General features: G+C 46.5%; 2 protein-coding genes across 9 annotated transcripts in view; one reads left to right on the top strand and one right to left on the bottom strand.

The window, feature by feature from the left end:
- LOC309655496 (B2 bradykinin receptor-like) overlaps nucleotides 1-14,702 on the top strand; it is a 73,861-nt gene extending 59,159 nt beyond the window's left edge. For all 4 annotated transcript variants that reach the window (XM_082450760.1, XM_082450761.1, XM_082450762.1 and 1 more), the window contains one exon: nucleotides 1,449-14,702. In XM_082450760.1, the coding sequence (XP_082306886.1) occupies nucleotides 1,449-2,517 (1,069 nt within the window). In that variant the 3' untranslated portion in view covers nucleotides 2,518-14,702. The remainder of the gene's footprint in view (nucleotides 1-1,448) is intronic.
- Nucleotides 14,703-16,273: 1,571 nt separating this feature from the next.
- Nucleotides 16,274-22,548, bottom strand: part of ATG2B (autophagy related 2B) — a 70,794-nt gene continuing 64,519 nt past the window's right edge. For 4 of the 5 annotated variants that reach the window (XM_082450710.1, XM_082450712.1, XM_082450711.1 and 1 more), the window contains one exon: nucleotides 16,274-21,163. In XM_082450710.1, the coding sequence (XP_082306836.1) occupies nucleotides 20,933-21,163 (231 nt within the window). In that variant the 3' untranslated portion in view covers nucleotides 16,274-20,932. The remainder of the gene's footprint in view (nucleotides 21,164-22,548) is intronic. The other variant, XR_014260861.1, reaches the window with a different exon arrangement.

The raw sequence follows: 22,548 nt of genomic DNA, 5'->3' as shown, positions 1-22,548 counted from the left end.
AGGCCAAAAATCTAAGCATCATGCAATTCCTCTTTTGTCATAACCCATATCCGATTGCAAATCATGGTGGTTCTACCTTCAGACTCTATCTAGAGCCTGGTCACAGCTCACTGCTTCCACGGCTGCCCCTCCCCGGCTAACAGGTTTATTCCGTGTACTTATTGTCATTGCCTCTCTCCTCCCACAAGGCTAGAAGCACCTTGAGGGCAGGGCGTTTTGCCTGTTTGATTCACGGCTATGTCCCAAATACCTAGAACAGTGCCTAGCACATAGTGTGTGCTCAGTACATACTCGTCCAGTGGATGAACGAATGGAGGGACCCATGGATTTTACCCGATGTGAATGGCACAGTGTGTAGGTTACAGTGTCACAGTGAGAAGGTCATCACGTCCTCCTCAGATGAGGAAAGTCGGGCTCAGAGACACAAAGTGATTGCCTAAGACTGCAGAGCCAAATAGACTTTCCCGAGATCAGCTCTCTTACGCAATATCTTGTGTTGGATACTATGAGTTTTGCCCAGTTGAAGGGAAGGACTCTTGGGCATCACTAAGGATAACGATGATGATAACGGTAGTTAACGGGTAGCGAGAGACTACAAAGAGCCAGGAGCCATTTGAAGCGCTTTGCGTATATTAACTCATCCAGGTGGGAGGAGGATTTTTAGGTGTGGAGCCCCAGAAACCCCACACCTTCTACTACTGCCCTCACCTCCTCTGCCCTGCTGGCCCCAGTCCCAGTGGGTCAGCATCCCTGAGGGCCGGGCTTCTTCCTTGCTTCATTCCATCTTCGGTCATCGACCACTGTCTCCATGTCTGCCTCCCTCTAGATGGTGAGCACCTTCAGGGGGCTGGGCCCTGTTCCCTGTATCTCCAGCACCTGGCAAAGTACTGGCACAAAGTAGGTGCTCATTAAATCAAACATGAGCACCTACTTTGTGCCAGTGCTTTGTTTAATGAAACACTGCTAATAATAATGGTATGGTTGTAAATAACACTCGTCTTCCCCTTCCACTGAGTGTTTCCTCTAAGCCAGGCGACCAGGCCAAGCTCTCCACAGATACACTCGTCAGTCCTTGCCACAATCCCACAAGAGGGATACGATTAGATCCAATGTTCAAAAAGGAAAATAAAAGTCAGTGGGTCTAAGTGGCCCACACCAAGTAGTTACATCAAGATTTGAACTCGGGTTTCAAAGCCCTGGTCCTTTCCTTTATACCCGGGGTCGGCAAAATTTTCATCTAAGGGAATAGGTGGTAAATATTTTCAGTTTTGCGGGCCAAAGGGCCACTGTTGCAACCACTCAACTCTGCTGTTGTAACACAAAAGGTAAATAAGTGGATGCAGCTGTGTGCCAATAAAACTTTATTTTCCAAAACTGGGAACAGGCTGGATGGGCCGTGGGCTGGAATCGGCCGCCTCCCGTGTGATGTTCTGTGACGTTCATTGCAGGTCACCGTGGATGGCCTCCCGGACCCTCCTGGAGCTCCTGTCCTCCAACCAGAGCCAGCTCCCGCCTCCAAATGCCACGTCCTGTGACAGCGCTCAGGAAGCCTGGGACCTGCTGCATAGCGTCTTACCCACATTTATCATCACCATCTGCTTCTGCGGGCTGCTGGGAAACCTCTTTGTGCTGTCCGTCTTTCTCTTGGCCCGACGGCGTCTGAACGCGGCAGAAATCTACCTGGCCAACCTGGCGGCTTCCGACCTGGTGTTCGTCTTGGGCTTGCCCTTCTGGGCAGAGAACATCTGGAAGGAATTCAACTGGCCTTTCGGAGCCCCCCTCTGCCGCGTGGTCAACGGCGTCATCAAGGCCAATCTCTTCATCAGTATCTTCCTGGTGGTGGCCATCAGCCAGGACCGCTACTGCGTGCTGGTGCACCCCATGGCCAGCTGGAGGCGGCGGCGACGGCGGTGGGCTCAGGCCACCTGCGTGCTCATCTGGGCCGTGGGGGGCCTCCTAAGTATCCCCACGTTCCTGCTGCGCTCCGTCAAAGCTGTCCCGGAACTGAATATCTCCGCCTGTGTGCTGCTGTACCCCAACGAGGCCTGGCCCTTTGCAAGGATGGTGGAGTTGAACGTGCTGGGGTTTCTCCTCCCACTGGTTGCGATTGTCTTCTTCAACTATCACATCCTGGCAGCCCTGCGCGGGCGGGAAAAGGTCAGCAAGACAAGGTGCGGGGGGCCCACGGATGGCAAGACCACGGCCCTGATACTCATGCTCGTGGCGGCCTTCCTGCTCTGCTGGACCCCCTACCACTTCTTTGCCTTCCTGGAATTCCTGTTCCAGGTGTGGGCTGTCAGAGGCTGCTTCTGGGAGAATTTCACCGACCTGGGCCTGCAATGGGCCAACTTCTTTGCTTTCATCAACAGCTGCCTGAATCCAGTGATTTATGTCTTTTTGGGCCGGCTTTTCAGGACCAAGGTCTGGGAACTTTATAAACGATGCATCCCTAGACGATTGACTCCAATATCCACGTCCCATAGAAAAGAAATCCTCCAACTTTTCTGGCGGAATTAAAACAGCAGGGAGGGACTTCCCTGGTAGCACAGTGGTTTAGAATCCACCTGCCAATGCAGGGGACACGGGTTCGATCCCTGGTCTGGGAAGATCCCACATGCCACATGCACCTAAGCCCATGCGCCACAACTACTGAGCCTGCGCTCTGGAGCCAGAGAGCCACAACTACTGAGCCCACAAGCCACAACTACTAAGCCCGCGCACCACAACTACTGAAGCCCACGCACCTAGAGCCCACGCTCCGCAACAAGAGAAGCCACCACAATGAGAAGCCCGCGCACTGCAACAAAGAGTAGCCCCGCTCGCCGCAACTAGAGAAAGCCTGCACGCAGCAACAAAGACCCAACACAGCCAAAAACAAATAAATAAAATAAATAAATTTATTTTTTAAAAAAAACAGCAGGGAGCCAAGAAGTGTGGCTTCCTCATCAACTATTACTGACGTAATAAATACTACTGTAATAAGCTGAGTGATGGTCCCCCAAGATCACCAGGACCTAGTCCCTGGAACCTGTAAATGTCTATAGGGTAATGGGGACTTTGCAGATGTAATTAAGTGAAGGATCTTGAGATGGGAAATTATCCTGGGTTATCTGGGTGACCCAATGTCATCACAAGGGTCTTTATAAAGAGGAGGCAGAAGTGTCAGAGACAGAGAAGGCTGGAGGGATACAAAGAAGGGGGCCACAGGCCAAGAATTGCAGGTGCCCTGTCGAGACGTGAAATGGCAAAGAAATGGATTCACCCTGGAGCCTCCTTCTGGAACCAGCCCTGCTGACATCTTGATTTCAGCCCAGTGACATTTTGGATGCCTGGTCTCCAGAACCAGAGGATAATAAATCTGTGTTGTTTTTAAGTCACCAAGTTTATGGTTAATTTGTCACAGCGGTAGGAAACACGTTTCCAGTAAGCATCTCTTGTTACATTTCCACTTGCCTGTCCATCCAAAATGTTCTAGGTTAACTGCTAGGAATAGAGAGATGACATAGCTAGAGAGCCTATCCACAAGGAACTTGCGTAGTTCGAAATAATTATAGTATAAAAAAAAGTCAATGAGAAATCGCATGCGCGTGACACAGACCCAGTACCTGGAGCATTCAGAGGGAAAGGGGATGATCTCCTTGCAGGGTTATCAGAAAGGAGGCTGTGAAGGGTGTGAACTGTGAACTGAGCTTGACGGGGGTAGAATCTGGTACATGGAGAGAGGGAGAAAGGGCTGGTAGAGGCAGAACCGCACACACAGGTAGAAAGCGTGGGCTGCAGGTGAAAGGATATCTACTGAACACTTAATGCTTCAGTGCCTTTCTTGCTGCGAGGGTCCCAGCGGTGAACCTGAGAAAGTCCGTCTTCCAGGAGGCTGTGGCGACAGAGACGATAATTAGGACAGTGTCACGGTGTAGGATGATCCACCGTCAGGTGAGAGCAGGTGCTCTGAGAGCAGAGAGAAGGGGGTCCAGCCTGGGGAGCTGGGAGGGGACGGCTTGAGAGGGTTTCCCGGAGGAAGTGACATAAAAGCTGAGTCCCAAAGGACAAGCAAAATGGGGGAAAGGAGTGTTCCAGAGAAAAGAAACTAATCAGATCCGGAGACAGGATGGTTCACAGGTTAAGGAGGAGGATGAAGGAAGGAAGGAAGGAAGGAAGGGTGAGGCAGCCCTGGAAGGATTTGAGGTTTGAGGGGGGCACAGGTGTTGGGAGGATCTATGATGGTCAAGGGCAGGGAGCGAAGCCTGAAGGTGTTCCACGGGCTTTGAGGGCCTTGCTGGAGCCAGGAGGCATGCATTTCTTATGTGAATTACTGTAGCCAAGCTCAGCGGGCCCGAGAACGGCAGACAGTGGATTGCTCCAGAGTTGGGGATTCGTCAGATGGGCAGCCAGCGTTCAGGGGTGTTGGGGATTCTGGTTATACTATGGGAAATGGCTAAATTGGGGAAGAAAATGAACATAGGAGATGAGGGAAGCAGAGTGATGTTGATATGGTTAAAGAACAGGGGTAGCAGGCGTCCCTAGATGAGAGGGCAAGAAAAATAGGAGGCTGTGGCCACAGAGTCAGAATGTTTGCACAGAACCTTCCAAAGGTGGGGCCATCCCAGGAGATGACAAGGACCAAGGGCGGCCATGGCATTGGGTGGTTGGAATAAAGGGACAAGACAGTCAAAGACTAGAGAGGTGAGGGATGGGTTATCAGGCAGGCAAGACGATGGAAGGACCTGGGGAGGAGAGGCCAGTGAGCCAGGTGCCAAGGCCAGTCTCCATGGGACAGTGTGGGAGGGGGGAGGGGCAGCCTCTCCCGCTGCACAGGGAGGACTGGTCCTTATGGGGTAGCAGCAAAGAGCCAGATTCATTCCAGAAATGGAAAGGACGCCAGTGTTGCTGGAGCCTGGTGATGGAGAAGCTGGCAGGGGCTGGGCCACCAGGCCCTCATAAGCTATCAGGGACAACACTTTGATCAGTGCCCCAGCCCCTGTAGGTTTCCTGGAGAGCAGAGAGAGGCTCAGGTGGCCTGGATTTAGGTCACCAAGCAGGATCCCGCCTCCACTCGTATCTAATCTGGACCACATGGTGTTTAACAAATATTTAAATTCCATACAAAAACTCCATCTTTGGGGCTTCTCTTGAACATTTGGAAGCTCTTGCAATGCTGAATCTGCACTCTTTCATTCATCTGATATTTATTGAGCATCTGCTTTTGCCAGGCACTTAAGTAGGGAACCTAAGCAGGAAACAAGACAGAGGAGCATCCCTGGTCCTCTTGGAGCTGACCTCCTGGGGCTTCCCCAGGGCACCAGTTCTTCGGAGCTGAGTAGCAGCGCCCCTGCTGACAGAACAGGCCTCTTCCCCAGGGGTGGAGGCTGGACTCACTCGGCTTGCTTGCCTCCAACGCAATGCAATTTCTGAGCCCCTGCACAGGAATCCAGTGAGCAAAGCCCCGTAGCAAAGTGGCCAGAATAGGCAGAAGTATCAGGCAAGAAGAGAGAGCTGGAAAGAGAAAATAACATCCAGTCTCTTGTGCAGTGACCCCAATATGCCCTCTTTCCTTCTTTCTCAGCCCCTGCTTTAAAGCTGTAGCTTACAACAATCCTTATAGGGCTTGCAAAGAACAATCCCACGTTCTAGAAGAGTGTGCTGGCCTGAGAAATCAGAACATTGCTCATTGGCCTGAAGTTCAACAGTAGAGTGTCAACACGGGCTCTGATAAGCAAACACCTGACTTATGGAATGCCCGTCACGTTTACCAAAGCACAGAGTACGGTCCTACAGCAGGACAGAAATTGGCAAACCCCACAATTAGGATTCTGTTGTTCTTCTACTGGGAAGGTCAATTATTCATTTGCAGATGAGGAAATTCCTGCCTTGGTTAAAAGGATCAATGCTGAGGGAGACATTAATATTTTTGAGTTCCCATGAGTTGACGTGCCTGCCTGGAATATTTCACACCTGGGTCCAGGCCCAGGCCTCACCTTGTAGGGCTAACTAACACCTGGCATGGCGGGTTAGCAAAGGGTCTCCTAGCATCCCCAGCTCCAGCGCCCCAGCTCCCACTCTCTCTCTCTCTCTGAAGGGCCGAGTACAGACATGGAGTTTCTTCTCCCATCCGCTTCCAGCTTTGGGCCTGTCATGTGGGTCCACGGCTGCTGGCCTCCCTCCCCCGCCGCATCCACCATCCCATCCATCACGGGCACTGAGCAGCGCTAAGCCCCCCTAAATGCCAGCCTGGGGAGACTCCCAGGTGTCACAGGGGACACGGGCAGTTTCTTGTTCTCTGGAGGTGAGTCACAGGTTTGATGAGGAACAGGTGGGAAGCTCCCTCCTGTGACCTAGAAGGGGCTTTAAATATCATCACAATGAGTGCATGTCAAACTGGTGCCATCTGAATAAAAGCGGAACAATTATATCAACGTCAGCTTCCTGGCTGTGATACTGCACCATACTGAGGTAAGATGTTACCACTGAGGGATACTGAGTAAAGAGTACGAGGGATCTATGAATCTAACAACAAGTTTTAAAAAGAAAATAGCATCAAGCTCAGCCCCTCCATTTCACAGACAAGGACACCAAGGCCCGGAGATGGGTGGAGAATTACCCAAGGTTACCCAGTGAGCTGGACTCCTGGGGCAGGGCTCTGTCCAGACCAGGGATGCCCACGAGGCTGGGAGTTCAGAGGAGAGACCTGAGTGCCAGGGATGCCACCATTTGAGTTGCCTTGATGGTGGCAGAGCTCCCTGTGTCTGGGGTCGGACTTAAGGCAGTGAGCAGGAGGCCAGGCTTACTTTCCAGGAGTTTCGGGAGACAGAAAAGTATCAGAAGGCCATGCCAGTCAATGGAGACTCTGAGCAGGGGAGTGTCATATTCAGGCCTGCGTTTCAGAGAGATCACTTCACTAGAACATGGACGATGGCCTGAAGAGCGTATCGGTCATCTATTGCTGCATAACAAACACCCCCAAACTGAATGATTTAAAACAAGCACCTTAGCTCACAGTTCCGTAGTTGACCACTTGGGCTGGGTTCAGCTGGGTGGTTCTTCCACTGGTCTTGGCTGGGTTCACCCACCCACCTGTGATAAGCAGCCAGTCAGCTAGCGGCTCTGCTTCTGGGGGTTGAGCAGGGGGGTGCAGTAGGCACAGAGCTGACCTCGGATAGAGTTAAAAACCACGATGGGATAGGCGTAATGATGGTGGGCTGGGGAGCTCCCCAACCGTGACCTTCCCAAACTCAGATGGAACCAGAGCAGCTAATTCATTCAGTGCTTTGACTACACGTGTCGAGTACTCAATCCAGGCCGGGTGTTGTGCGAGGCATAGGGGTGCAGAGTAAATAAGACTTTTCGTACCTTCAGAGAGTTCACAGGATGTGGAAGAGATCAGCCAGTGCAGCCTGTTCAATTTACTGACGGAAAAACTGAGGCCCAGAATGCTTTGCCCGTCCCATGGTGACACCAGCCATGTGGGGTCTGGGATCAGGGCCAGCTCTTCTCCTGCCATGTCTAGCCCTCCAGCTCTGTCGAGTGGCTCCCTGGAAAACACTTCCTGAGATAACCTTGTCTTTCCAATGGAAGTGCCTTTGCCCAGTGTTGATGGAGGCAGTGGGAGGGGTAGGAAACCCTTCCTCGCTCTTCTGTGTGAGACATGACTGCTGCTCTCTAACGATTCTAGTTCCCTGTCCTTCTGGGCAGTGGGAGGATTGAACTTCCTCACCCTGTTGAGGCTAAGAGTGGCCTTCGCACTTCTTTGGCCAATGTGAGGGCACCCATGTGTCACTTCTAGGCAGGAGCATTTAAGAGCACAGTTCTCCGTGCCCTCCTTTCCTCTGCCATAGCAAACCCTGGGGACTTGTGTCAAGACAGTGGTGTCATTAAGATGTAGAGCCCATCAGCCTGGACCCCTGAAGGACTAGAAGAGCAGGACCCCTGTGTGAAACATGCAGCATGAGTGAGAAACCAACCTTTGTTGCTCTTAAGCTACAGAGTTGGGGGATGTTTTTGACCGCAGGAGAACCTAGCTCATCCTCACTGATTCACCAGGTTTCAATGAGGAGGGACTGCTCCCTAAACTCTGGGCCTCTTGCCCACCTCTTACTCCTCTCCAAGGAAGAAAAGTGATTTATCTGATTGATCAGTTTCAAAAAAAAAAAAAAAAAGAACTGAACCTACAAAGCGGAGTTCCCTCCTCTGTACTAGCTCTTTGGGAAGTGCTGTCTGCAGACCCCGGGCTTCTCTCAGCCACGAGGTTCTTCCTCAGAGGCGGGAAGCTGGCAGCGCTGTCTGGGCCCGTGTGGGTAAGTCAGCCTGATTCTGGGATTCAGAACTAAGAAGCCCATTGTTGCCACACGCCTGAGTGACACTGCCCAGCCAAGTTCTTCTCAGTAACAAAGATAACATGGCGGCCCCATCTGCTGACTCCTGTTGCCTCCTTTAGTTCAGAACTGAGGCAGGAAAACAGGAGTGTCCTCCAGCCCCAGCTCCTATTACCTTGCCCATCCCTTACTCCACGGGACTCAAGTTCCAAACATCTTGCATAAAAACATGAAAGCCTGTTGGTGAAATGCAAATCTGATTCTTGAGAGTTTTCACAAAATACCTTAGCAAGGTTGATGCAGGGTTCTTGGCACTAAGGACCTTTGGGCCCAGATAGCTCTTTGCTGTGAGGGCTGGCCTGGGCATTGTAGGATGTTTAGCAGCGTCTCAGGACTCTACCCGCTAGATGCCAGGAGCATCCGCCCTCCCCCAGTGTGACAACCAAAATGTCTCCAGATACGACCAAATGTCCTCTGGCAGCAAAATCATCCCCCATCCCCAGCTGAGAACCACATTTTGGCTGATCTGATCCAGTTACTCAACAAAGACCTCTAGGAAAGGCTAGTGATCTGGGGGGACTTCTTGGAGGCGGTAGAATTTCAGCCCTTGAAGGACTGAACTTAACAAAGGGAAGGGGAGAAGCTATGGCACTAGGAAAGTGTGAGCAAAGGGAGGCTTGGAGGCCAGCACGCTTGGAGATGGGGGGGTTGCGGAGTGGGTACTGCACAAACAACAGTTGGAATGATTAAATAGCCAAACATAGAGAATCACTCAGCATTGTACATGCAACAAATGTTTGCTAATATCGTCACAGCAGAAGCTCTCCTCCAGTCCAAACAGTGACATCCGTTTATAGCAACTAGCCATCATTGATTTGGGCATCGTTCCCAGTGTTTAACAATAAATACCTCTCACCTACTCCCTGTGGCTTCTCCCAATGTTATTTTCCCCGCATCATACTATGGCCAACCTTGTGATGGGGGTGGAGGGAGCGGGTAAGACTGGGAAAGAGGGAGCAAAGGGAAGAATGTGATTCAGTCATAATGAGCAAAATATCACATTTTTAAGGAAAGACAGGATCCAGCAGACCTGGCTGAGAGGGAGGCCACTGAGATGAGCATGGAGGTGCACAGGTCATCCTGTCTTTATTTAAAATGTCACTCTTCTGTTCATCATGGGTGTTTTGCACTCATTTTGAGTTTTGAAAGACATTGCATTGAATTATTATCTTGATGACTGCTGTGCTCCTGGACTCACCCCCCCTTCCTTAAACTTTGTGCCCAAGGCGAGGGCCTCAGCCGCCTCACCCTAGTCCCAGCCCTGAGTGGCAGGATTCAGGGCTGGGGCTGCATTCCCAGTAGAGGAATGAATTAGCAGAGAAGCTTAAATAGGCTTCTGTTTCAGACTCACCTTTACATACCCCCTGCTGGGAAAACACAACAAAAATCTTTATCTGAATATAAAGCACATTTCTGTTGTCTCAGGCCCCAAATATTCCCTTATCAACCTGTTGTGAAAACTGCACCAGGGCAACTTTCACAAGCCTCTGGGACTGAGAGAGGGGCTGGGTCTGCTTTACCCCTCAACCCAGTATTTACAGGGAGAAATTAATTGTGAAATCAAATGACATTTTTATTTTAAATTTAAGCCATTTCCTTGACCGAGAGGACGCTGCCACAGACTAGCCTTGTGAAAGGGTAGGGATAGTTAGGATTTTTCCAAAACCTTCCCACCGTGTGCGGGGTCAGAATTTGCGGAGGCTCAGATGGGCTGCAGAGCCTTTGTAGGGGGCAAATGCTGGAAACCAAAGTTCCCACTTAGGAGGGGAGCGGGCGCCCCCTGCTGGCCTCGAAGGAGGAGTGCTCTTTCCCCAGAAACGTTTCTGCACACATTTTCAAAGCACGTCCTTGAATGGGTTACAACAGATAGGTTACAAAGCTTAACAAAACATGGAAACGTGAAAAGGCAACAAACGCTCTTGAGCCCTGTTGGTGGGTAGGTCAGTAGGTACAACTTCTGTAAGAGGGCAATTGGCAAGAGCCACTCAAATTTTAAATGGGTGTCACATGTCATTGATTCAGTGTTTCCCCTCGTAGCGATCCATCGAACAGATAAACTGAGACAGGCTGACCTTGGGTGGCCTCGGCCAGCAGTGGCTTGAAGCAGGGTCTTGGTTCCCAGCCAGTGCTTGAGGTCGGGTCGCGGCAGTGAGAGCACCGTATCCCAGCCACTAGACCAGTGGTCAGTGAGAAGGCCCTGGCCCTACGGCTTTGCAGAAAAAGAATTCCCACAAAGAAGGAAAGTAGTGAAACAAGTAAATTATTTATTAGGGAAAAAAAAGTACAGTACATGTGGATAGACACACAGGCAGGCTCCAAGAGAGAGTCGTGCCCTCGTGGCAGTTTGAATCACTTTTATGGGGCATTTCTTCCGGGTTTCCTTTGGCCAATCATTTTGATTGGCCTGGTTCAAAAAGTCCATATTTGGTGTATCTCAACATCTTCCCACGTGTGCATGTGCATCTCTTAGCCAAGATGGATTCTACCGAAGAGGACTATGGGTAGATTTAGCCACTTAGTATCACTTCCCTTTTGACCTCCAAGGAGCCTTTCTGTGCATGTGTAGTTGGGGAGGTCTCCTGACTTTGAGAATGAGAAATATGTGGTCTCTTATCTTCTATCTTCTGGGCAGGGCCCAGCCTCCTCTCTCAATTGTCCTGTTATTCTTGTCTCGGAGTATGGTCCACAGGACCAAACTCAAACTGTTTGCCCCAGGGGCCCATCTATCTCCTGCCTCAAGGCTGGAACCTGGGACCCTTTGCTGCAGTGCTGCAATGCTTGCACCTGGACAAACATCTCCTCGAGCTACAAAATACAAAGAATCTGTAAGAGACTAAAAAATAACTGCGGGTATGCACAGTTGGGGCAAATTCTGGACAAAAGATATAAAAAAAGACCAAAAAAACCCAACTGCCACTTCTGAAGAACTGGGAGCAAAATCAGGGTACTGTGCATGCCCCCTGCACTCAACACCACCAAAGGGGTGGGCAACCCACCTAAGCCACCCTCTAGCCTGACCCTTGGACACAACCCTACCCTCACCCCACATAAGGAATCAGCTTGCCCCCGCTCAGGGAGCAAACAAGGGAACCTGTTACTAGTTCTCAATCCCTCCTGTGACCATAGGGGCCCCAATAAGCCTTGCCCAATTGCTTGTCTGGCGTCTAGTCAATTTCTGTTGATTGGGGAAGGCCAAGAACCCTGATTGGGATCAAAACCACTGAGAAACTGAGGTGCAGCCAAGTTAAGTGACTTGCTCAAGGTCAATCCTTGGGGTAGAGAGTCGGCTGAAACCCCAGCTCAGCAAATAAGACATAAAGACTCAGAAGATGGCTTTCAAAATGAAATCTGGTATGAAGGATTAAGGAGAGTTTTGAAGAAAATAATATTTTAAAGAAAATGGGGGTGGGGTGAGGGGAAGTAAGTGAAACTTCAGTTTAAACTGAAATGGAGAAGAAAGGGAGGTATTTATCTGGCCTTAGAAGTGCTTATCGTAAATGAAAAGAGGATTTCTAACTATAGAGCTAGGATATTGATATTGATTTTTAAATAGCATATTTGGGGCGGGGCGGTATTGTGCTTAACTTTTACTAAATGTTAAGTGTTTTTTGAGTTGTAGCCTTGAGGTCTCCATCACTCTAAAAATAAATGGGCCACATCTGGGCTGACAAATGCTCACATTAGGTTTTGGAAGCAACGGTAGTACTTGGCAACGAGCAGTCGTGTTTTCCTTTATACCTCAGTGAAATCTCAATTTAAAAGAATGTTTTACCCTCTTCTGACAGCCTTAGAAATTCCTACTGTAAGGCTGTGCTAATGCTCATTTTTCTCAGCAAACCCAAAACCCAAAAGACTTTGCCTCCAGCACCCTCCTTGACTTTTATTTCCAGATGCTACCCAAGATGTCCCCTTCAACTCAAATTTCCCTGTAACCAGTCAATCCTGAACATCAGGCTAAAAAGGGAAGCGGCTCCCCCAGCTTTCCCAAGGCTGCCCCGGATTTGTGTTTAACGCCAGGGAAGCAGATGTCTGGATGGCAGTGAAAGAGGAGACCAGGTGGTGTCTTCAAAGCCAGGAATTCCAATTCTAAAACTGCTCTGAGCGGCTTCTGCTGCTTTCCTCGGCTTCGTAAAACGCCATTCAATTTCTCAGAAGCAAAACAAATTGATTTCCATTTATAAGGAACAAATGGCTGGAATGATTAGCTGTGTCTAAGCTGTTTTATATTAGAGTTTGATGTATTCCCTCCGGGTTCTGAGTTCCCCCAAATCGAGGACCATATCTTTCATCTCTGGCCCAGGGCATTGCTCATAGTAGGCATTCGGGAAACAGTAACAAAATCTAACATCTACTTAGATGGTACTTACTCTGTGTCAGACACTGTTCTGATTAACTCATGTAATCCCCATAACAACCCTCATAACAACAATTATTAGCTCCATTTTATAGAGGAGGAAACTGAAGCACAGAAAAGTTAAGCAACTTCCCCAAGGCCACACAGCTAACAAGTAATGCAGCCTGGGTTCACACCCAGGCAGTCTGACTCAAAAATATATATTCTTAGCCACTATACCAGCGGTTCCCCAACTTGTCCGCAATTAGTCACCTAGGGAGCTTCAAAAGTACACCTTCAAAAAGTACATTTAATACATTATATTGTGATTTAATTGGTCTCGGGTGTGGCATGGGTTCTGGAATTTTTAAAAGCTCCTCAGCTGATTGCCATACAGGGACACATTTTGAGAACCGCTACATTATACTCTCCTGCCTCCTTACTCAGCAATGTTTGCTGAATTTAATGTGTTTGCTACAGGAGGAACTGCTTTCAGGAATGTAAACAAACAAGGAGGAAAAAATAATATCCAAACTTTGGTTGTATCAAATTACCCTGGAGTGTAACTGATTGTAATTCCAACAGAGTCTGTGCTAAGAGCTTGGGTCTGGAGTCAAGACATTCTTGGATTAACATCTCTGCACGTAGCAGAGTGTGAGTGGAAAATGTTGCCTGCCACATTAGTAAACAAAGGATGTTGCAGCCATCAAGCCACTACAGCTGCCCTGATGGTGAGCCCTGAGGGAACCCAGGATGGAGACAAATGACCTCGCTGCCACCCCCTCAGCCATGGCAGCTGCCCCCAGTGCTGTACCCTGAGGGGAATCAGGATGGGAAACCACGGGATACTGGCCCCAGATAGCTAAGGTGCACATCAAAGGAATGCTTTCAAGGAGCCCAGACTCTTGCATCTTCCCATACACAGAAAAGTGCTAAAGTCCTTAACTTGAGATACCTGATTTACTTTAATTAACGGTAATCTTTTGAAGTCCAACTACCTGGTCTTCGTTGCAAGAACTCCTATGTATCCTGGCTCCTCCCTTACCTCTTCAGAGCAGTCCCTCAGAGCTAACTGAGAGGCTGTCTTCTGGGCTTAAAGTCCTCAGAAAGACTGCCAAATAAAACGTAATTCTCAACGTTGAGGTTGTGTATTTTTTTTTCCAGTCGACAAGAGTCTGGCTACGTGCCCACCAACCCCCATTTCCTTCCTGCCTAGGCACACAGCAAGACTACATTACCCAGCTTCCCTTGAAGCTAAGTGTGATCACGTGACAGGATTCTGACCAATAGAATGTGGGCAAAAGTCTCCAGCACTAGGCTGTCCTCTTTCCTGTGAGGCAGATTCTGGATGGGGAGGCAGAGCCACAAGATGGAAGGGGCCTGGGATCTTCCAGCACCACTTAGGGGAGAGCTGCCGGATATTCAGGAGCACTGACTGGACTTGATGTAAATGAGAAATAATTTTTTTGTTAAACTGCTGGGATTCGGGGGGTTATCTGTCATCAGTGACTAGTGTTCCTTAACTAGTACATTGTGTGGCTTTTCCTAAGGTCACTTATCCTAAGCCTCAGTGTTGTCATCTGCAGAATGAAGATAATAGTACAAACACAAATCATGTCTGAGTGCTGGACAGCTTTCATGGGCCCCTCCAGATCCACTCTCCCCCCCCTCTCCCCTGCTCTCTGCCGGGGAGGCTGAGCCTGAGATACTGCAGTAAGTTAGGCTCAACCTATGGGAGGCTCCAGCAGGAGATGGGAAAGCAGGAGCCCGAGGGTGGGGATTTAGTGGTCTGGGCCCCTCTGGCTACTTGGCTCCACCGAAGGCCACAGCTGCCATCAGGCAGCCCTCTCCTTCAGCTACAGGTTCTGTGAATCACTCTCTCCCTTTGTCCCCTCAGGCCTGTGATGAGGCTTAGCACTGCTTCAGTCTCCTGACAGATGGGACGGGGAAGGAGCAGTGGCCTCATGTTCCTGCGTCCAAGGAGAGCAGGAGAAAGTCGGCTCCCAAGGTGCCAGTGGATCTCCCTTGCCCCTGCCCACCTATGCTAAAGGAAGTCCCTTCCTTACAACTCCTGCAGTCGCCCCAGTGGCCCTCTGCTTCCTCCAGGACCCTGGCCGATACGGAATGTGAATGCCGTGTTGTTGAGGTTTGAACAAAGTAGTAATCACACAGTAAATACTTAACAAACGTTGAATTTAAAATGAGAGAAATGCCACAAAGGTTGTTGAGAGGAGTGTTTGCTGTAATGAATAATGAGGTAATAAAGAGGTGAGGGTGGCTGGGCCTGTCTGAGAAGGGTGATCTTTAAGCTGAGATAAGGAGGAACCAGGCAGAATATTCCAGAAAGGAATGTGGGGAGGCTCTTTGGCACTGTGCTCGCTCCAGGCTGCACATGATTTTCACCAGGGGAGCTTTTGGCCCAGTGGTTTGCACCAGGGGGCTTTTGCCACCCAGGGGACATTTGCCACTCAGGGGACATTTGACCATGTCTGAAGACATTTTTGGTTTGCACAAGTGGGGATGGGGTGCTACTTGCATGCATTGGGTAAGGCCAAGGATGCCGCTAAACACCCTACAATGCACAGGACAGCCGCACAGCAAAAACGTATCCAGCCTCAAGGGCAAGATTTCTAAAGTGGAGAGAATGTAATTTAGCCCTACTCCCAGACTTAAGGACTGTGGCTGGAGCCCAGCCAGGAGAGGGGAGAGGGGTGGAGACGCAAGACAAGCGAGTCTGTCTGACTCAAGTACTCTAAGAGCCTTTAATCTCCATTTTCTAGCAAAATTCCTTTCTTGCTTTCCTAATTACTGAAGAGTTTTCACTAATTTATAGACAACTGTACAAGTTCCTCTTAAATAAAGTCCTAGAATGAGCACAGGCTTTGGGAGTCAAACCATGTGACCTTAAGCAACTTCCCTGACCTCTTTGAAGCTCGGTCTCCTCCCCTGGAGAGGAGGGACTATTATAAGCACCTCTCAGAGGGGCTGTTGAGGTTACGTAAAGAACCTGGCTCACAGCAAGCGCCTCACAAAGGTTCCCTTCCCTCGCTCACGAGAGTCATGTGTGAAGTGTGTTGTGACTTACGATTTTTCCATGATTGCTCAAAGTGGATGGTCATATAATGACATCTGTCACATCAAAACTTCTTTTACAGTACTGTCTTTAAGAATAAATAGTTCTTTTAAATATTCCTTTTATAAATAATAATATTCCTCCAAAAAAGAACAGGTTTTCCAAGTATTTATCTAGGTCCCTAAGACCAAAACTAATAAGATGTGTTTGCGGCAAGTCTACATTGTGGAGATAAGATAACTAATGCAGTGATTGATATCCCAAAAGGGGAAGGAGTGGCGAATTCTAACATTATATGCCCTATATATCTCAAGAAATCAGCAGCAGGTAGCTACTAGATTTGCTATTAGAAGTACTTATCAGTACAGGATCATAGGAACACCATTTCCCAATAACAGGATCTGACACAGACCTACCCTCTGCCTCAAAAACTATTTTATACAGGCTTTTTATACAGGGAACATTTCTTGGTGAAAGACAATAGTGTTTAAAGCAAACTCCAAAGAGTAAATATTTTAATTTTCTTCAAGAATATTCTTAAATTCATAATACTTTAGTCACACTAACAAGTTGACATTTCCACAAAAATACTCATATAGCATCAGTATTCTTAAAGTATTCATATCCATAATTACCTCAATTAGGAAACTTAGCAATGACAGTCAACATATACAACATATGCTTTTTACTTCTGGTGAGATCAATTCAATGTCTAAAATAAATCAGGATGGATTAACATAAGAGCTGAATTGGCGTCCCTACCAAATTTCGCAATGAAAAAGCAAACAGTCCTGTGTGACTGGCAAGTTACACAAACAATGTAAGACAAATCCAACTAGAAATTGGAAGCTGCCATTTCATATACACAAAATACATGTGAAACAGCAAAGTAAACATGTTTCTTAAAGGAGGGGCTGCTATCTCAACACCCCCAGAGCATCAGAGATGTCACTGAGTCAGCCAACATCACATCTACAATCTCTTGAAATACATCAGATAGCCATCTGGTGCTTTTTATGAAGCAACATGCTTGAAACCAAGGGGCCAACACTGGTTACAGGAAGCAAAAACGTCTAACACCTCTGTTTTTAAAAATTGCTGACATTTCAAAATATGAATTGTTGAAACTCAAGTTTCTCATCCCCAAAGAAGCCGATCATGGTGTGTTAGAATGCCTTCTCTATCTCTGATTTGCAGACACTACAATGAAAGGAAAATACTTCTGATTAAAACTAGCTGACTTGCAACTGTGCATGTAAAGTCTACTACAGGGAGCAGGGCCTAGCATGATCCTGAAACTTTTGAGATAAAAATAAATTGGCATTAAAGCACTCAGTTATTCTCAATGAAAAGACTGACTATACCCTCCAGGACACAGAAATAAGATTTCTTGGTAATGGAAAAATATTTTTCTTTCCTTCATTATCTATACACTACCCAAATAACCTTCCTTTTTAACCTAAGACTCACAAATTTATATTAATATTTGAGTTATTCAATTTAGTACCAACGGGTATGTCCAGTTGATGCATTTGCAGATGCAAAGTATCGCTTTGCATCTAGATGCACAGGCCCTTACTTTCACGACGCTTAAAGAGCTTTATAGACATTTTCTCTCGTGTCTTAAGTAGGTCAAGAGGATATGAAGGGAAACAGGGAACTGACTGCTCACCACGGGCCACTAGCCCTGCCACACTGCCACAAGGCTGAGGGGTTCATTTACACCCCATTCAGGTGTGAGAAAACTGAGGCGGGGCAAAGGTAAATGATTTCTCTTAAGCTGAGTCATGCAGCTTTTTACGTATACAAGATCCAAATTAATGGTAAGATAATTAATTGTTAATCCTAAAACTACTCAGTGCAAGTGTGGATTCCTCGTTTAAAGCTGCTTAACTTCGCCTCCGCCCTCTGTCTCTCATCTCTGGTGAGAGCACACACGGTGCACAGAACCTGAATCAACGGTCCCCGAGGGTGGCGAGCGGCCCCCGAGGAGCAGACGTAGTTGTTTGGACTGTTTGGGAACTGAACAAAGGCATCAAACCTACAAAACACAGTTTTTAAAGGAGATGGAAGTGACGCATAGCAGGACGCAGGAAATACTGGTTTTTAGTCTTTTTCCCATTTTAGGCACATTGCTATTTGGGAAGATTTTTTTTTTTTCTTCTTAAAGTGAGTTCTGCAATATAAAAATATGGATGTTAAATATATGTGCTTAAGTGGGAATCCAAATTGGACCCAAGCTTTACTAAAATGAAAGTCTTCGCTATGATATCTAGAAAAAAACATTGCATCCTATCTGTCCTAAAAGGCAAATGCTGAGCAGACATTCTACTCATAAATAATAGCAATCTGTGATGGACAGACAGGAAGGGAAACTGGGGGATCCTAATCAAGAGAAGATGTCACCATGGCCTCTGCTGCCTTTATAACGTAAAGTGGTCTTAACGTGTTCCTGCAACACTGTGAGGTTCTGAAACTCACAAACGTATCCTGATCAAGCTCCTGACCTGGACCCCTCGGGGAGAACCGTACGTGGGCTCAATGCAGCAATACGTGGACATGCTCAGTTTACTCCATTCAGAAGTCAGCCTTGAAGGCACCATGGCCGTTCAAAGACACGTTAGTCTAAGAGATCAGCGCTCTGAAGGAGCCCTGGCTACTGTGGGTGTGATGCGGCCAGTGCTGTCGTTCGACACCACCACCTGTCCCAGGTGTCAGAGGCCTGGGGCACTCAACGGAGTGCCACCTCCCACGCCATCATTCACATGCATACACACGCACGCTCTACTCATCCGAAAATCTCTGTTGGGCTTTGTCGTAAGAAACCCCTTCGTTTACAGAGAGGGACACAGAAGCTCAAAGAAACTCAATGTCTTGGCAAAGGCATCCACTTGGTAAGTCACAGATCTGGCAACACGAGGATCCTGCCAACACTTTACTGCGTCGTGGTGACGTAAAAGTTCGAAAAGACACTACTGAAAAAATTAAGGATATTTAACAATGCCTAAGTATTCAGATATAGAAAGGACCTCTATGTAAACATCTCAAGTAAAGAGCATCCTGGTTAAACTGACAATGACTAGACCCTTGACGCTGAATCTTTCTGAGACACAAGGTTTCTGTTCCCAAACATGGATTCTATTAAAAGCAGGTGCAGGAGGGCAGAACAGAGAGCCATGGAAATTACACTATAATGACATATGTTTAAATGGGACTTATAAACCCTATTTGTCAAAAAAACAGGTCCATTTGCAACTCAGAGTACAAAGAAGAGGATGATTATTTCTCCCTATACTAATTATTTAAGTTCAATTAGATATAGTATGGAAAATATATTTAATAAAGAGATTTTATAGTTTTAAGTTTGAGCAAGTGTTTTCCAGTCTGATTAGTCATCAGAGATATCACACACAGCACGTTCCCTTATAAGGAAAATACTGGTGTCAACGCGAGGGTGCCTGGAAAGCACCCCGGAAGCAGGCTGAAGCTTCGTGCAATAAACAACCATGGCTAGTGTTTACTCAGGACCACGTTCTAGGTGGACTCCATCTAATGGGGGCCAAGTAATAAACGGTCCTGTGATGCTTAAACAGGGGGTTTTCTGAGCACTATCCTTTTAAGTTTTTCAGCAGTAAATAGAAAACAAAATTAAACTAAATGTTATTTTAACATAATTTTATAAATTTTAAACGTTCAGATTTTTGGTTTACATTTGCTTTCTTGTTTAGAAAGTTTAGAGAATGAAATTGATTCAACGTCATTTTCCAAACCCCAAAGTGAAAGCAGTTCTGAAATCCAAATTCGCCGCGATGACATCCCCCGACTCTAGAAAATGAGAATGTACATCATGCAACTTTAAACAGTGGATGAATACAAAGTCCTCTTTTTTCTTTCTGCTAGGTTAATCTAAAATTAGAGGCTGAGTTCTTGAGAACAATTTCCCTCTCACTCCTAGGTAATGATTTACTTGATATTAACCAAAATCAATTTTGAGAAACTGTTCCCAAGGATCTTGGAATAAATTCTAGTATTGCATCTATGAATATGCTCTAAGAGAAGCAAAATATTCATGGAAGCATAAAACAATTTTACCTTTAAATAAAAATACTTTATTCATTCCTGACAGATTATCAAAATGTACATTGTTAACCAAGTAAAAATGGTACTTCGAAATAGCTGACTAGGGCATATTTGGAGGATTTTTGGTTAATTTCAAAAGAGTGAAAACCACTTTCAATCTCCCTTTCCACACATTCCTAATAACCTTGCACTATACCTGCTTAAAATTGAATATATAAACAATTAGATGGGCCCCAGTTCATTACAGAATGCACATTTTCGTTAACACTTAGAATGAATGAAAGTTATTACATTTGAGTTACCTTCCTTTGCCAAAAACCTTCAGACTTACCCCTCTTTATAATTTGTGTAACTCTATAAATTACACGTAGAATACAGCACATGACTTGGATTAATCTAAACACACACACACAGACACACGCACACAATAAAGTGCAACACAACAGAACAAGTCTGCGACATTCACGCTCTCAGACTCCCGCAGAAGGCTCTTCTGAGCAAATGGAAACGATGTTGTTCTCGAGTGCGGGAACACTAAACCCAACAGACTAGGTTATTTTTTCCTCACGGGTATTTATATTGAAAATCCTATTTGTTTTACTTTCCCTGTGGCTTCTGTCTCTCATTTTCAATGAGAGTTTCGAAGCTGTGATTCTCTTCAAACCTGGAGAAAAACCAACTCCTTAGAGCAACATAAATAGTGCTCTCAAGGTGCGCAAACGTTCCTGAGCACCCTGTACTGTAAAGGAGGTTCCCACTGACACTGTCTGCAACCAGGAAAATTACAGCCATTTTAATAAAAGCAAGCATTCCACTAACTGGGCAGCAAATGCTTTACGGACTTTTGACACCAGCCACCAAACATTTCTATTCTACAGGCAAGTACCAAACTAGCCCTAAAATGTCAAAAGGTTTTGGTTGCATGTTGTTTTGATACTAAATTATGTCACTAAGAAATGGTTTTGTTCCTGAGATGAGCACAATAAAATTAAACGAGTTCCCTCTACAGCTGCCAGTGGGATACTCTGTTCCTTATTTCCACCCTCATTATCTTCATAAAGAATCACGTCTGAAATGTCAGTCTTCTCCATGGCGCCATTTCTGTGACTCGTCTTGCCGAACGTCTGGTCTAATTTGGTTTCTCATGCCACCTAAGACGTTTGATGTTGCTTCTGTGGCAACGATCAGAGGTTTCACCACGGCTGGAGGGATCTGGCGCAGGACTTCACCCACGGCGCCAGTCACCCCCCTGCTCTCGTGTTCCCGGGCTGCGGTTTCGTAAATGGTCTGAGCCGTGTCTGCAATTCCCTGAAAGGGGGGAGGGGAGAGAAGGGGAGTAAATCACTGGTCAGAAAACTCTCTAAATTATCTCATAATACACACTTTAGTAGAGTTAATCAACAGCAGGTTTGTAACTAGACAAAAACCAAAACAAAACAGAACCTGTACTTTTGAGATAAGCCAGGATAATTATTTTTATGACAATTCTAATTATAAGGGAACGTAAGATGCAATTATTATGATTTAGCATTTTGTTGTGACAGTTGTGTAAACTACAATTGTAAACTACAATTTCACATGGGGAAGCTTACAGAAATAGTTAATAATCCAAGAGCAGCTTTTCTGGCACTAGTCATCACTCTAGTTAAATCAAACTTAGCAAACAAAGCTTCTTGAATAAATATAATCACTAAATGAATATGGTGATAGCTCCTTCGATTCAACTGTAACAAAAAAACCTAATTTGACTAAGCTCCAGAAAATAATTTAATTTGTTTTAAATTACTGGCTATGTACTAGAAGAGGTAACTGTGGAACATTCAATTAAGATAAAAGGCTACATAGAACATTTTACTGGATTAAACAGAGAAAATTCTGAGAACATAAAGCATGAACATGTTTAATAATTAGAAACAAAGCTTCTGTAGCATTTTTCATCTTTCTTATAACTGTGTAACAATAAAATAATCATGATTGCTGAGCTTTAGAGCTGAATATGTAAATGAGTAGGTCAAGCCAGAGTGGTAAAATGTCACACATGACTTTCAAATCTCCACCATTTGTCTAATTCAAAATCCCTTAGGGGCCACGAGGCACTATTCCACTGTGACCATTTCAGTGACGGGCACGACGTAGAGGAACTCTGGGCTCTCCAGGGAAATCAAGGAGCTTTGTTCTAGTCCAAAGTCTAGCCCTCACTTTGACAACCTGATAGGAGTATCATTTTTACACAGCACAGCAGGCAAAAAACATGTAATACCGTGGCGGGGAGGGGGTTACAGAAGAACTAAAAAAAAAATGTAAGTGCTATTTTTAAAACTATCTACAGAATAACAGCCGATAAGTAAAACCGTCACTACAATGAAGAAGATGCTTACAATTTATACATTTGCCCATATCCTCCTCCTGCCTGCTCCCAGCTCCCCTCCCTAACCCACAAACAATAGGTATTAGTGTATCATAATGTGACGACTAACACCACCAAGCAAATTCAAACCTCAGCTCCATCACTTAGCTGTGTGACCTTACACAAGTGCTTTAAGAGGGGAATGAAAATGCTGTAGGGATTGTTAGAGTTAAATGAAATAATGCACCTAAAGAGCCCGGTACAACTCAGCAGGTACTAAGTGCTCACTGAATAGCTCCTAGATAAACTACTACTTCCCTCACCACTGCTCCCCAACCACCATGAG

The sequence above is a fragment of the Balaenoptera physalus genome (assembly GCF_965194825.1).
Source record: "Balaenoptera physalus genome assembly, chromosome: 2".
In the NCBI taxonomy this organism is placed as follows: domain Eukaryota; kingdom Metazoa; phylum Chordata; class Mammalia; order Artiodactyla; family Balaenopteridae; genus Balaenoptera; species Balaenoptera physalus.
Note: the sequence above shows the minus strand (reverse complement) of the source record. Positions and strands in the feature narration are given on the sequence as shown.